Below are 15,913 nucleotides of genomic sequence, written 5' to 3'. Positions count from 1 at the left end.
CCCGACAAATCCCTTAGAACTGCTGCAATTCCGACGGGACTCTCTCCTTCCACAAACGCTGCGTCTGTGCAGCATGATTGAAAAGTCGATGCCGGACGATGCCAACTGCCACAGGTTCTGTCATGATCTCTGCTGCGGCTACTACCAATTCTTAATATGTTATTATTTTCTATATATTATGATTTTACATCATAATTTAAATATTCTATACTCCAATTCATAAATCATAAACCCTAGAAAATATATTCTAGACTCATGATTTATAAATTCTAATCCTTAAAGTATATTAAAAATACTGATTTTACTAATTTGACATAATCTAAAATTATGATTCGACATAGTTGTAATTAGTTTCTAAAAAATGAAATTCTGTGTAATTTTCCCTACAAAGAATATGATCTGGCAACTTTTTATGGAACGATAATGGATAATACAACTTCTTTCTTTTAAATTGCTAATTGGATCAGGCTTTAAGAATTCTCTTACAGAACCTTGTGTTATATTACATCTGTTAGAGTTAGAGATGTGTGTTTAGAGAGAAATAAGATAAATTAATGACAAATTGGAGAGAAAGAAGAGATAGTGAGTTTGATTTTTTGTTTTTGTTTTGGATTTATTTGTGATAATTAAATAATAAGATTATTAATTTATAAAATAAATAAATATAAAGACAAAAATAACTTTTTACCCTTTAACTTTGATAGCTATTTGAATTTTTTTAAAATCGTTAATTAATTTGGACAGTATTACTAATAGAATCAACTTTAAAATATCTATGAACATTTAAACCACTGAAAAACAAATGATAAAAATGATTGTATGTTTGAAAACCAATTCCGCGTGCTGACCAGTACCACGTGGCAGCTTATATGACAATATAATAACACTACCATATTTTACAATAAATAATTATGTTATTTTTGGATAAAATAAACAATTATGTTATTATATGAAATATCAATGTGGAGAAAGGCTTCTCTTCCACTGACAATTTGGTTGTAACCAAAAAAATAAATAAATATAGCCCATGCATTTATAAAAGGGCTGACAAGTGGGTCATCAAATATAATATATCATTATCTTCATATATTTTACTCAGCCATAAGAATCAAAGTTTTACTAAAGGGTAGGTTTAGCTATATAAATTTAATTTATAAGTAAAATCAATTTGACAATACGTTAATTTTTTTTTTTATAAAAAAACTGTTTTTACTGTTATTTAACTGACACATCCAACATTCCAAATAAATTTATCGATAAATTGAACCAATTTCATACATTTTTAATTCGTTGTTAACACAATAAATACTTTAGACATTTTAACAATTTTTTTTTTGGTGATAAATTTATACACGGAAGAGTTAGTCGTTAGTATAACAACTTTTTTTTTGTGTTAGTAACATATTAAATATCTTGGATATAATTGATATTTGGAATGTCTGATATTATAGTTAAATAACAGTCAAACCAACATTTTTAAATTTTTAGTAATGTAGAGCATGGGCGTCTCCAGCATTTTGAAGGCCGTAGGCACAATGTGTACCTTTTTTCATATCTAAATTTAATATTATTTTAAAAATAATAAATAGTAAAATCAATATATTATTAACTACAATTCAAGTCATATAATAATAACCTAAAGCTAAAAAATTATTATTCGTCTTGCTTTTGTATATGTAAAATCGAGTTTTATTTTATATATGTAAAATCAAGTTTCTTCTCACCAGTCATGAGAGAAGCGAGCAGACGACAAAGTACTAATTTCTGAAAATTAATCCTGGACAGTTGAACTCAAAGCTAATCGCAAAATTCTATAGAAAGAAAGAGAAGAATTTATCTTGGTGATTAGAAATTGGTTAGTCGCGCTTTTATTATAAATTACAGGCTTAAATCACTATTTGGTCATCAATTGATCCAAGGAATCTTGTTATTTAGCACTCGATCTATCCAAAGTTTTATCATTTAGTCACTGAACTATTCCAATTTATGAAATTTCATCCAATTTGGATAGAAACTTAATAGAATTATTATATGTGACGATATTTTGAAAATTAGACTTGATAAGTTTTAGTTTAGAGATTTGTTTTCTTGTTTTAATTATTTTCGTATAAGAAAATAATTGGTAAATAAACTTTAAAACGTATGGCGAGTCAAGTCCATATGTCAAAATATCACCACATATCATAAGGAAACGATTTTACCAAGACTTCATCAAAATTGAGTGAAATTTCATCAATTTGAATAGTTTATTGTCCAATTGTGACCAAATAATAAATTAATGGATAAATATCAAAATTTTAAATAAATCAGAGTAAATAACATTTTACACCAAATTATAAATTATAATTCATAAATGAATTTCGTTTTGTAATTTATAAAAAATAAAGAATTTAAAAATCAATATATTGTTTCCAAATATAAAAAAAAGTTGAGGAAAAATTAGTACATATATTGTCAAAAAAAAAGAAAGAAAGAGAAAATATGAACCAAATAAATCAGAGTCTAAATAACATTTTACACCAAATTACAAATTGTAATTCATAAGTGAATTTCGTCTTGTACTTTATAAAAAATAAAGAATTTAAAAATCACTATAATAACAAAATAATAGTTTATTCATTGTTTCCAAATATAAAAAATCAAGGAATCGAACTCTCATCCTTACAAACACCTCGACTATACCTTTAGCATTCAATCTAGTACTACATTTTGTTATAAATTCATGTCTACATACTTTTTAACCATAAAAATCTTAATAATGATCAAATTTGAAACAAATTCTAATTAGAGGCTCCCGTAAATCGGAGCCCTAGGCGGCTGCCTATACAGCCTACTCCTAGAGCCGGCCCTGAAGTAGAGCTAAAATTAATATTATTTCGAAATATTATATCATTTTGCCTGTAACAACTAAATCCGTACTTCCTGAAAAACATTAGAGTCAATTTTAGTCTTTATCCTATTTATTTATCTAGTTTTGACCTTTCTTCAATTTACTTAAATCATTATATATTCATTCTATTATTTTATTTTATTTTGTTTTGACAGAGATAAATACATAAATGTAATAGAATTATGGATTATAATACGATATAACTACACTTACATTCAAATATATATATAGTGAAAAAGTATAAATTTTTAATCTTATTATATCTTACAAATGAAGATAATAAGTTTATTTATACTAACATGCTACTATCATTACATGGTTTTAATTATGCTTATCTTGTTAATTACATGTATAGAATGCCATTATAAATACATATTTTTTTTGAATCGAACAAATCAATGAAGTAATGAGCCATCAAATAGCAAGAATGTAATACACTTGGAGAGATAAAATTCGGTAAAGAATTAAAGAATAATGGACAAGTATTAAAGCGAGCTGACTTTGCAAAGACATGAGCCACTTCGTTAGCTTGTCGCCTGATCCATTTGACTGAGAATGCGTCGTTTGTACTAAGAATATTCTTGCAACATGAGATGAGATCCCCAAATTCTGAGTCATCGCTCGATTCAGATTGAATCGCATCAATAACCCGTTTTGCATCGGTTTCAAAGATTACCTCCCGAAATTGCAACTCCTGAACACAAACCATCGCCCTCAACAGGGCCTCTGCCTCAACCTCCTGCACCAACGGACATCCCTGCACTTTTTCGCTGCGTCCCGCCACGAAACTACCGTCCGCCTTCCTCAGTGCTGTCCCAACACATGCAGTAAAATCGGTGTAAAAAACCGAAGCATCGACACAGCACGATACTCGGTTATGCGGGGGTTTATGCCATAAATTGCAACTTTGAGCCTTTACAGACGGAGCTGCTACATTTTTCAGAATTCTAGCTCGATTCCAGTCATCAAGCGTATGCTTCGCCCGGAGGCAAATCTCCTCTTCTGAAACTCACTTGTTATTCCAAAAACACTCGTTCCTCTCCCTCCACATACTCCACAGGTGCATTAGAAATACTTCGCTTTGTGGTTTGTTTAAATTGTTAAAGACTCTATGAAACCAGTCCGAAATACTGTCAACAACATCCGCCTGTTCCTGAATCAGTCTCCAGACTCAGTGTTTCCTCCATATCCGCTGCACATAACCACATTCAATAAAAGTGTGCCATTCGTCTTCCCACCCGCCATTACAAATCACGCAGCTAGAATCCAACGACACCCCTCTTCTTTGCAAATTAACCCGTACCGGCAAGCAATTTCGAGCTAACTGTCAGTTAAAGTATCTGACCTTGTGTGGGACTTCCGTATTCCATAATCTCTTCCACAAACCCGCAGTGTGGTGCCTATCCCTTCCTTCCAAGTCCGTTGCCACCCGGTATGCACTTTTTTTATAGTATACCGCCCAGAAGGATGGGCTAACCAAATCAATTTGTCTGAACCGTCGAACCGCCTTGCCGGAAGTTTCTGCATTTCTTGAATATCTCAATCCTGAAACAACTTGGTAAGTAGCTCAATATCCCACTCATTTGAATTGGGTATAAACAGATCACAAACTTTCAATTGTTCCAACCCTTCCATCGTCGGTGTCCGAATAAAACCATTAGACTCATCCCGTAACCACCTGTCCTTCTAGACATTAATTGAATGCCCATTGCCAATTTTCCACCTCACGCCTTCACTAATGATCAATTGAGAACTCCAAATACTTCGCCATATAAAACTAGGTGAGTGGCCTAATGAGGCACTCATGAAATCCCCTCTTGGGTAATATTTAGCTTTGTAGATTCGGCTTACAAGCGAAGTAGTATCGGTAAACAACCGCCACCCTTGTTTTCCCAAGATAGCAAGATCAAAGGCTGTGAAGTTCCGAAAACTGAGACTCCCAAACTGCTTAGGTGCGCATAACCTCTCCCACGCCAACCAATTCAACCCCCTCTCACCAGATTTTTTTCTTACCCCACCAAAAGGAGTTTAACATCTTCTGCAGCTCATCGCTCGTTGAGATAGGTAGTAAGAATACACTCATGAAGTAAATAGGCATTGCCTGACCTGCAGCTCTAATTAGTGTAGCCTTCCCTGCTTTAGAAATGCTTTTTCCTCGCCATTTTTGTAGCCGCTGCCACAGTTTGTCTCTAAAATTGGCAAAATAGCTTTTTTAGATCTCCCTACTAGTGAGGGCAGCCCCAGATACCTACTTGTATTAAGTGGATTCGACACTCCAATTATACTGGACAATCCCAAAGCTAATTCTGGAGCTACATTTCTGCTGAACATGATCCCTGATTTTCTGAAATTAATAGCTTGACCAGATGCTCGTTCAAACTCCTTAAGCACCTCTTTAACCTCCTTTATCTCTTCAATATTAACTTCACAGAACAAAAACGCATCATCGACAAATAACAGATGAGACACGAACGGCGCCCCTCTGACAATACGACAACCATGTATACGGTTCCGAGCTTCGCTATTTTTTAACATTACTGACAGCCCCTCCATACAAATCAAAAATAGATAGGGTGACAGAGGATCCCCCTATCTCAGATCCCTCTTAGGTACAATAGGGCCAACTAACTGATCATTCACTTTAATCATATACTTCACAGTAGTCACACAGAGCATAATCATATTGACCCATTTCTCATCAAAGCCCATTTTTAACATCACACCTCTAAAATAGTTCCAGTCCAGCCTATCGTAAGCCTTGCTCATGTCAAGTTTCAGAGCAACATTCCCTTTCTTTTTGGCGACATTAGGGATAAAATTTCTTCTGACCCAACGTTAGAGATATTTTTGCATCTTAACCCTTAGTAAATTGTTAAATAGAGATATTAGTTAGAATAAAATTTAATAAAAAAATTGTTTTTCTATTAATACTAAAACATATAATGAATTGAAATTGTAGAAAATATGCTTCTAATGAGAATATTGTTTTATTCTTGTTATTTTTTTTCTCACTTAAACCCTTTTTTTATAGTGCATGTGTTTTATAATAATATCTAAAATTGACCAAACTTGCGAATGTTAGAGATAAAATTGCTTTTAGCTACCAATATTGGAGGTAAAATTGCACAATTTTAGACGTTAGGGGTAAAATTGCTCATAGCTGTAAACATTAGGAGTATTTTTATACCTTATCCATTTTTTTCCTCATATGTAAAACATGCTACATAATAAAGTGTTTCAATTTTTTGCATATCTCTTGCAACACTTTATAAATAGTGTTCGAAAATACCATAGTAAAGTTAGTTTAACATATCTTTCGCAACACATGTGTTTTAGGTTGCAAAAGACCATCTATGGTGTAGTGACATTGTCATGGATAGATCTACCTTTAATGAATGCAGATTGATTTTCCGATACGAGTGAAGGTAAAACCAATTTCAGCCTGTTAGCAAGAACTTTGTATATGATTTTAAAGATGACGTTACACATCGCAATTGGACAGAGTTTCGTCATATCCGAGGGATTTTCACATTTAGGGATCAAATTGATGATAGTGCTATTAAGATCATGAGGAAAAATACCTTGTTCAAGCCAAACTGACCCTGTTTATAAATACATATTTTTAGTTGTTGATGATCTATTAAATGAAATTTGTATTACATAATAATATTGTTAGTCCATAGAATAAAAATTTCACTGATAAAAATAGTATAAGGTGTTTAATAATCAAATACGCGTGGAAACAGATTTTTATTCGTAAAAATTCAATTCACATATCGCGTGTCTAAGCTCACACATTGTGTGAACTGTAAGGATTACCAACACAATGACTCCACACGACATGTTGAGCAGTCACATGTCATGTGGAGTTGAAGAAAAGTTTATTTCCAAAAAAGTTTAATTTACACGATGTGTGGCTATGCTCACATATCGTGTGAAACGTGAAAGTTACAAACACGATGTGTCAAAAAGATCCACACATCGTGTGACTATACCCTCACACCAAGGCTTGGAACAACGGGTTTCGGTCGAGCAATGAAGGTTATGGGAGTTGGACATCTCGACGAGCCCACATACTATTTCCTAAATTGACACATGTTCAAAATGCCACCCACTATCCATGAACCCATGAATTTGGGAAGAGTAGAGTGAATGGAAAAAGTGGGAATGTGGTGGGAGTGAATTTAGGAAGAGTGGAAGAAGTCAGAATTTGGTGATAGTGAATTTAGGAAGAGTGGGAAGATGTTGCAACTTTCACATCCCGAGCAAACTATAAATAGTAGCCAAAGTGGCCATTCCAAACCCCAACAAAAACACCCATACAAACTCATATAGTAACCGACTTCATGTCTCATTTTCTCTAGTTTTCGATTCAACTTTGGTGCGACAACATCCGATTCATCTACCTTATATTCAATCCTATTTTTCATGCTCGAACAAATCACATCGAACTTGATTATCATTTTGTCTGAGAACAGGGCCAGTCCGAACTCCTTCATGTACGCTTCATTCCCACCGAGGATCAAGTATCTGATATCCTAAACAAGCCACTAACATGCAGTCGGTTCCAACTACTCCATTCCCGACTCACCATTACCTTCAATTATCTATTTTCAATTTTACTCACCTTTATCTCCTCAAACAGTTCCTAACCTCCTGATTTTCCAAATTATCCAAATCCTCTCGGTTGTAACTCACTCCTACTTCCTCTCAACTTTCCTCTTAGGCCATGTTTCTTGTTACTTAATTTCAGTATTAATTAGTTCAGTTCAGTAGCATTCAGTTCAATTCAATAATCACTCCAGTTCAGTAACTTATCATTATTTATTATAATTATAATTATTTTTTTATAATAATAATAATAATTATTATTATTAGAACCATTATTATTTTTATAAGCTTTTTATTTTAATTATTGCTATTTCTAAAGGATTATATTATTATTTCAGTTTCAGTAGAATTTAGTTCAGTCCAGTTCAATTTTTTTCAGTAAAAAAGAACATAGCCTTACTCCTTGTATTTAATCCGTCTATGTACTGTACTAGGGGTACATTACATATGTGGTGTACAACATTTTTCCTATTTCACACTTTGGTATACAACATTCAATTTTGCACACAAAAGTGTACAACCTTCAATTTTGCACATAAAAGTGTACAACCGTTTGGTGATCTCCTGCTAAAATGTACGACCGGTAATTATAACCGGTCAACGTGTCACGTCAGCAATGCGACCTCCTTAAAAGTCAAAAGTTGACCGGTCAACGCAAAATCAATGCGCAACATCAGCAATTTGGATTTTTATAGAGGTTAAATTGCTGATGTCACACGTTGACCGGTCATAATTACCGGCTATATATTTTAGTGAGAGATCACTAAAAAATTTGTATAGTTTATATACAAAAGTATGAAATAGGACAAATATTGTACAACACGTATTTAATTTATCCATTGTAATAGTCAGGTATACAATACACACAATTTTTTTTTTGTGAACAAAAAAGTTTAGGTAAGGGTAGGTCTACCCACTCCCAAGGTCAAGGCAAACCATAGACCTCGATGAGGGTTTACAGTGGAATTTACAGATCACCTACCAATGAGGGCTAAATTTTGACGGAGTGGGGAATCGAACCTCAAACCTGTCAAGCAGTGATTCTTCTATTTCAAACCTCAACATGCTAAGCTTATAGAATTATTTCATTAAAGTTAATTTAATAACCCAATAATCTGATTCAACCCATATCTCTGTTAATCAAAATTTTCAACAAAATTAAACGATAAAAATCGACATTGGAACTAAAAAGTATATCCATGGTTAATATTTAAAAATGGGGAATATATGTTTTGTAACAATATGTCTTTACCTAACTCTTTAACTAAAAGTCAGCGTATCTAATTGACTATATTATATAGAACTGAACTGACTATATTATATAAAGAGAAAATTAGCTCCTCAAAACAAAAGAAAAAGAGAAAACCAGCCCAAGCTTTTCTATAAACAAAAATGGGTTCGGTGTTCAAGCTTCTTATAGCATTTGTGGGTTTGAGTTCCATGGTTCAAGCAGAGACTCGTTACTACACTTTTCAAGTAAGTTTTTTATTTTTTATATATCCTTTAGCTCATTTTCATAAATAATATTTCATCCTTTTGTTGTTTTCACTAATAATTTATCTTAATTTTAAAATGATTTAGAAAAAAAAATCAAAATTATTTAATACATAAACTTATCTTGAAAAAAAAAACATTAAAAATTTAAAAGATACGGAGTAGTAGTAACGAATTATTTATTTGTATATATTTTTTCTACCCGAAGTATTTACTACTTAATTCTAATATTAATTAATACTCTGCCTAACATGTAAGAACTTATAGATTCTAGCTGTACAACTTTGTTACTCTAATTAAATGTATAGAAGTTCAGTTTGGACTTGTTCAGCTGGGCATTGTACTCTTCAACCACACTCTTATTTGGGAGTTCAATAAAATTATACCTTTTCTACTCAAAACAATGTCACTCAACAAACTGTCAAAATATTTGTTGTTATAAATTTTAACAATAAAATTAAAAAACTACTGATATTCTTAGGAATGTTTCCGATGTTCGGATCTTTGGCTCTCCCTTTGTGTTCAAATCATTCCCTGCAAAATAAGGGAGCGCCATTTATCCGGTTGAAAACATTTCGATGCCTAAATAAGATATCTTTTTAGGAATGGAAAAAAGCAACATAGAGTTTTCATACATACTCTTAAGACTCTCTTAGCGGTTTTTTAGTCCCTTGGTCCGAATTAGGATAAATCTCAATTTTTATTGGAGGAGAATACAGAAATAGGGAGCTACCATGTGCACCACCTCTTAGATACATGTTTTATGATCGTCATTTGGTAACTCTTTTGGTAACTCTTGTCCAAATCCCAGAATAGGATTCTGAACATTCGATCAGATATATATGGACTGTTATCCGGATCCATGGCTTACCGTCTTGGGGTATTTAGACAGGCTGATAAAGCCGCTTCGATCCCTATCATACGTTTCTAGGCATCAGGCCTAGGCATTGTTAGTAAAATCAAGTATTGATTTTTTTTTTTTTTTTTGGGTTATTCTTTCTCCATTGATCAGATAACAGAGAAGAATTTTACAAGATTGTGCAGTACAAAGAGAGCAATGGTTGTGAATGAAAGTATTCCTGGACCAGTAGTTTATGTTAACAAGGGAGATACTGCCTATATCAATGTTATTAACAATGGAGAAAGTAAAGTCACCATTCACTGGTAACATCTACTTCTCCATTCTTCTTTTTTCTAATAAAAATAAAAATAATATAGAAGATGGCCTTTTAAAATGAATATGTTTATAATGGTTTTCAGGCATGGAGTGAAACAGCCAAGGAATCCATGGTCTGATGGTCCAGAATACATAACACAATGTGCAATTAAGTCTGGTCAGAACTTCACTTATGAAGTCATATTTTCAGAGGAAGAAGGTACTCTTTGGTGGCATGCTCATAGTGATTGGACCAGAAACACTGTTCATGGAGCCATTGTCATTTATCCTCAAAAAGGAACCACCTATCCATTCCCTCAACCTGATGGAGAAGAAATTCTTGTATTTGGTATATATATCTTCTGATTTCATTCTGCATTCTGTTTCCTGCAAAAACTTAAGGAACAAAACTTGATAATTTATGCTACTTTCAGGGTCATGGTACATTTATGATGTAAATTTATTGGTTGAATATGATCTTGCAACCGGAGCTGATTTACCTATTTCGGATTCTTATACCATAAACAGCCAGCCAGGTGACTTCTGCAATTGCTCCAAAGGTATGTGTCATGTTACTGAAGCTATTTTCATACTATTTTGTAGATGGTAAATGGTCAATTTGGCATTTTTATAGATGGTATGTTGGTATGTGTCAGTCAATTTCATCGGTTTTTTATGATATACATTGTTTAGGTTTGTTGTATTTCTTTATGTTCTTATGATTAGGATTACTGGTTTGGTTGCAGACTCGACGTACCATTGGCAGGTTGAATACGGAAAGACATATCATGTTCGTTTAGTGAATGCAGTAATGAATACAGAAATATTCTTCTCAATTGCGGGACATAACTTAACAGTTGTGAATATGGATGCTGCATACTTAAAACCATTCGTCACAGACTACATAATGATAGCTCCAGGACAAACCATGGAAATTCTTTTGAAGGCAGATCAGCCTCTTAGCCACTATTACATGGCCATGAGGCAATTCTACACAGACAAAATAATATTCACAGAATATGACAAAACCAATGTTACTGCTATTCTTGAATATAAAGGAAGCTATACTCCCCCTGTTTCCCCTTCTTTCCCATATGACACTCTTCCAGGTTATGAAGATATTATGGCCGGAGCAGAATTCAGATCTAAATTGAGAAGCCTTACAGATCAGGATGTGCCTAACAACATCACTACTAGTATGTATCTTACTGCTGCTGAGAATCAATTCGTTTATAACACTTCCGGCGACATTACTATCTCTCTTGCTGCAAGTTTGAGCAACATCAGCTGGCAAAATCCTAAGATAGATGTGCTTCAAGCCTACTACTAGTATGTTTCTTTCAACTCTTTAATGCTATGTCAAATTCTATAGGCAGATTGAGTACTTAACAGATGTTTTTATTATTGCTATTGCATTGAAGCAACATAAGTGGTTTCTACACCGAAGATTTTCCAGACATACCGGAGACATTCTATGATTTTATTTCAGAAGGATTGCTGATAAACACGACGATGCCAGCCATGGGGACTAAAGTGAAGGTGTTGGAGTATGGAGAAGAAGTGGAAATTGTGTTTCAATCATCTAATGTACTAAATGCATCGGAAGATCATCCAATGCATCTCCATGGACACAGCTTCTATGTTGTTGGATCAGGGTATGGAAATTTTGACTTCATTGAGGATCCTAAAACATACAATTTGGTGGATCCTCCTTATGTAAACACTGCTACACTTCCCAAAAATGGATGGCTTACCATTAGATTCAAGGCTGTTAATCCTGGTATTTAGCTTGACCTCTACTAATTGTTGAAATTAGAATAATTAGCTTCACCTCTACTAATGGTAATGGTTGCAGGAGTATGGTTGTGGCATTGTCACTTGGATAGGCATCTGAGTTGGGGAATGGTGACAGTAATGATAGTGAAGAATGGTGGAACTCCAGAAACAACAATGAAGAAACCACCAGCACATATGCCAGAATGTGATGGAGAAGCTCCTCTTAGGCTCTACAAAGCTCATTATCCTTCTGCATATTTTGGACAATGATAAATTTCATCATATCTCACTTCTTTTGTTCAAGTTTTTGTTTCTGCTCCTACCAATATGTATTAGATTATATGTAGGTTTTTTTTTTCTTTTACACAAAAAAAAAAAAAAAGTTAATTAGTTTCTATATTTTCAACTAATACATTAGTCAGTCCATAAATATATTTCTATAAATTATAGTTAGGGAATATATAATTATTTTTAAAAATACAAGGACGGACTAATGTAATATATAAAAATATCAAGACTAATAAATTGTAAGAAATAAAAGTATTAGAGTATTAATTAGTAACTTTATTGCCTTGTGTAGTTTTTTTTTTTTTGATGGTGTCTCTCATATAATACTTGTCTAGTTTTGTTTTCATTGTCATTTTTTTCCGGCTCAAATAAAAAAAGTTATTGATATCCTAACGAATATTCCATACAGCTTTACATATGGATCAATATTTGCTAAAGATGTGAACGGTACCTTCCGCCCATATAGAATTCGAGAATGCATTGAACAACATGAGATGATGACATTGAAGTACGTAGAGGCATATGATCAGATTGAAGACATTTTTACAAAACCCTTAAAATATGATGTGTTCATTCTATTGAGAGCTCAACAGAAATAGAAATGACAACATCTGCATTGATGGTTTGTAATAGAAATAGAAATGATCACGTAGATGGTTTATAATAGAAATAGAAATGATCACATCTGCATTGATGTTGATCATGAAAAAAAACACCATATTTCAATTTGAGAATGCTAGACAACAATTCAATGAAAAAAGAAAGGAAAAGCCCTAATTGATTTGGGAGAAGCTCAGATTACCTCCTTTTGATGATTCTGCGGGGATGGTTGATTTGGCAGAAGCCGTGGAATTAGCCATGATTGATTTGGGAGAATGGCGGAATCGGCGATGATTGTTGGGAGAATGGTCGATTTGAGAGTTACGTATTAGTTTTGCTGTTCTTTAGATTCAAAGAGGTAAATAAGAAATTAATCATTAATGGGTTGAATTTAATAAAAATCTCTCCAACCTCTCAATCCATTTATGACACACACAGCCTATATATATATAAAAAATAATAAAAAAAAAGTTAATACTAACCTATTAAATGATGGGAAAATTACACAGAAATTCATATTTCAAAAACTATTTGCAACTATGTCATAATTTTAAGTTATGTCAAACTAGACCTGTCCATGGGCCGGGCTGGACCGGGCTCGGGCCGGGCCAGTCGGGTTTTTAAGTAAAAATGTTCAGCCCAAGCCTAGCCCAGCCCACAATTAATTTAGGCGGGCTCGGGCCGGGCTGGGCTCGGGCTTAAAAATCAAATCCCGAGCCCAACCCATATAAGCCCACCTAAATATATATATATATATATATAATTGTTAATTATAAAAAAATAAATATTATACTTAAAAATAAATATTTAATATATAAATATATATTTATTAATTAATATTAATAAGCGGGCCGGGCTGGGCCGGCCCGTGTTATTTTTATTAATCCCAAGCCCGCCCAAAAAATAGGCGGGCTTTGGCGGGCCTGGGCTGGGCTGGGCCGATGAACAATTTTTATTGTCCAAGCCCGGTCCAAGGGACACGGGCCTGGGCGGGCCGGGCGGGTACCCGGGCCCGTGGACAGGTCTATGTCAAACTAGTAAAATCAGTACTTTTAATATATTTTAAGGATTAGAATTTATAAATTAGAAACCTACAATATATTTTCCAGGGTTTATGATTTATGAATTGGAGTCTATAATTTTTAAATTATAGTGTAAAATCATAATATATAGAGAATAATGACATATTAAGAATTAAGTTTAGTGATATGACTTAGTTGTAATTTTGTACTTAATTATGATATTCCTGTATTTGACCCTTAAATGATGAGTTACGGCCCACTTTGACACTACTATTAGACCCTGTTCTTTATCACTTAATTTCAGTAACAATCAGTTCAATTCAGTTCAGTTCAATTCAGTTCAGCATTCAGTTTCAGTATTCAGTAATTTATCATTATTTATTATATTATCATTATTTATGTATAATTTATTATAATTATTTATCTATAATTTATCTATAATTTATTATTATTATTATTTATAGTTTATCATTATCTATAAAGTAGATAAAAGTCAAGAAATGATAGTTTATTAAAGTATATATGATTTAATAAAAAAAAAAACTAAAGTATGCATCCATATTTAAAAATTAAGAATTGCATCCATATTATGAATTATTTCTCAAATTTATCAAATTTATCAATGTTAGGGATAAAATTCCACCATTTTAGACGTTAGAGGTAAAATTACTCCTGACCCAAAACGTTATTTTTGCACTTTAACCCTTAATTAAAATAAAAAGTTAAGAGTTGTATTCATATGAAGATTTGTATTTAATTTCATAGGCTTTAAATTATATATAAATTTGTGTTTGTATGTAATTTGTATTTTTAATTTAAATTAGACTTATTTTTATTTAATTTCATAGGCTTTTATCGAGCCAAGATTTTATCATCCCGGGCTTTTATTTGATATTCAATTTAGTTTTATCTTTAATAATATATTTATTTATTATTGATATTATTAAATTTATTAGAACCATTATTATTATAAGTTCATTAATGTCCAATATTATCATGAAAATTATTTTAAAGTCTAATATCATCATTATTATTAAGTTCGGTTAAGTTCGGTAGCATTCAGTTAAGTTCAGTAGCATTCAGTTAAGTTCAGTATTCAGTAGTATTCAGTTAAATTCAGTTCAGTATTCAGTTCAGTTCAGTTCAATTCATTTCAATTCAATTCAGTTCAGTTTTTTTCAGCGATAAAGAACAGAGCCTTAATCCTATTTCCCTCCAACAAATTCATTCATCTGTCTGAGTCACAGGTCCTCAAATTATAGTATTTTGATTAGGTAAGGATAAGAAATCAGTGCTATTACTTTTTTTTTTTTTTTTTTTGGCTTTTCATATTTCATATTGTGTTTCACCTTCTTTCTTAGCGTTGAATTCCAATATTTCTTTATTTCATTATCTGTTCGGCAGGGAATTAAAGAGCAAATCTATATATAAAGAACAAAAATATTATATCATCAGTTTGGAGCTTCAAGTATTCAAAATTTGAAATCATTTATCAAAAAACTAACCTGTTGCCGAAGAACCTGTGGAGCCTGATAATCAAATCTTCTTCCTGGGAGGTAATGTTGCCCCTTTTAATATTTGGTGTAAGATAATTCAACCACCTATGCCTACAACTCTTCCTTCCCACTTCTCCTTAGAGCTGTGTGCAAACAATTAGTTAGTGCATAAAGATTATTTCAACAAATTGATACATATATATGAATGACCTAACATTATAGGTATCAACTGATACATATATATCTTTGAACGATTTGATGTTGCAGTAGAATAACTCTCAAATCCGTTTGTGACAAAACTTGCCTGTTTGCTGATGAATTTTTGTCCATTTCCTCTCGAGTAGTCCATGCTCCTCTATTTAGTACCTCATTGCTGCCCATTTTCAGACTTCTCTTTCTTTCAATTAGATTGCTTATAGTTTACACTGCAAAGTTAATGAAAATGCTAGGATTAATTTATAGAGAAGATTATGTAATTTTGTGGCATTAAATTAATCTTCAATAATAAATTAGTTTTATGAATAATGAAACAAGCTTAATTTGCTTTGCTAATTAATTGTTTCTTCGATTTTTTCAAACT

At 32.6% G+C, this 15,913-nt stretch overlaps 1 protein-coding gene and 1 long non-coding RNA gene across 2 annotated transcripts; one reads left to right on the top strand and one right to left on the bottom strand.

The window, feature by feature from the left end:
* Positions 1 to 8,743: 8,743 nt before the first annotated feature.
* LOC136201003 (putative laccase-9) lies at positions 8,744 to 12,364 on the top strand. The gene is made up of 7 exons (XM_065991534.1): positions 8,744 to 8,977; positions 10,008 to 10,159; positions 10,256 to 10,500; positions 10,586 to 10,711; positions 10,898 to 11,480; positions 11,573 to 11,931; positions 12,007 to 12,364. Exons 1-7 carry the CDS (start codon positions 8,894 to 8,896, stop codon positions 12,195 to 12,197), a joined length of 1,740 nt encoding a protein of 579 aa, XP_065847606.1. The 5' UTR covers positions 8,744 to 8,893; the 3' UTR covers positions 12,198 to 12,364.
* LOC136201004 (uncharacterized) lies at positions 10,966 to 13,212 on the bottom strand. The gene is made up of 2 exons (XR_010673637.1): positions 13,018 to 13,212; positions 10,966 to 12,177 (listed from the first exon to the last, which is right to left on the bottom strand). It is a non-coding gene; the product is annotated as an uncharacterized lncRNA (long non-coding RNA).
* Between the last annotated feature and the right edge of the window lie 2,701 nt (positions 13,213 to 15,913).

The sequence above is a fragment of the Euphorbia lathyris genome, chromosome 7 (genome assembly GCF_963576675.1).
Source record: "Euphorbia lathyris chromosome 7, ddEupLath1.1, whole genome shotgun sequence".
Classification (NCBI taxonomy): Eukaryota; Viridiplantae; Streptophyta; class Magnoliopsida; order Malpighiales; family Euphorbiaceae; genus Euphorbia; species Euphorbia lathyris.
This window is presented reverse-complemented; position numbering and strand designations above follow the sequence as displayed.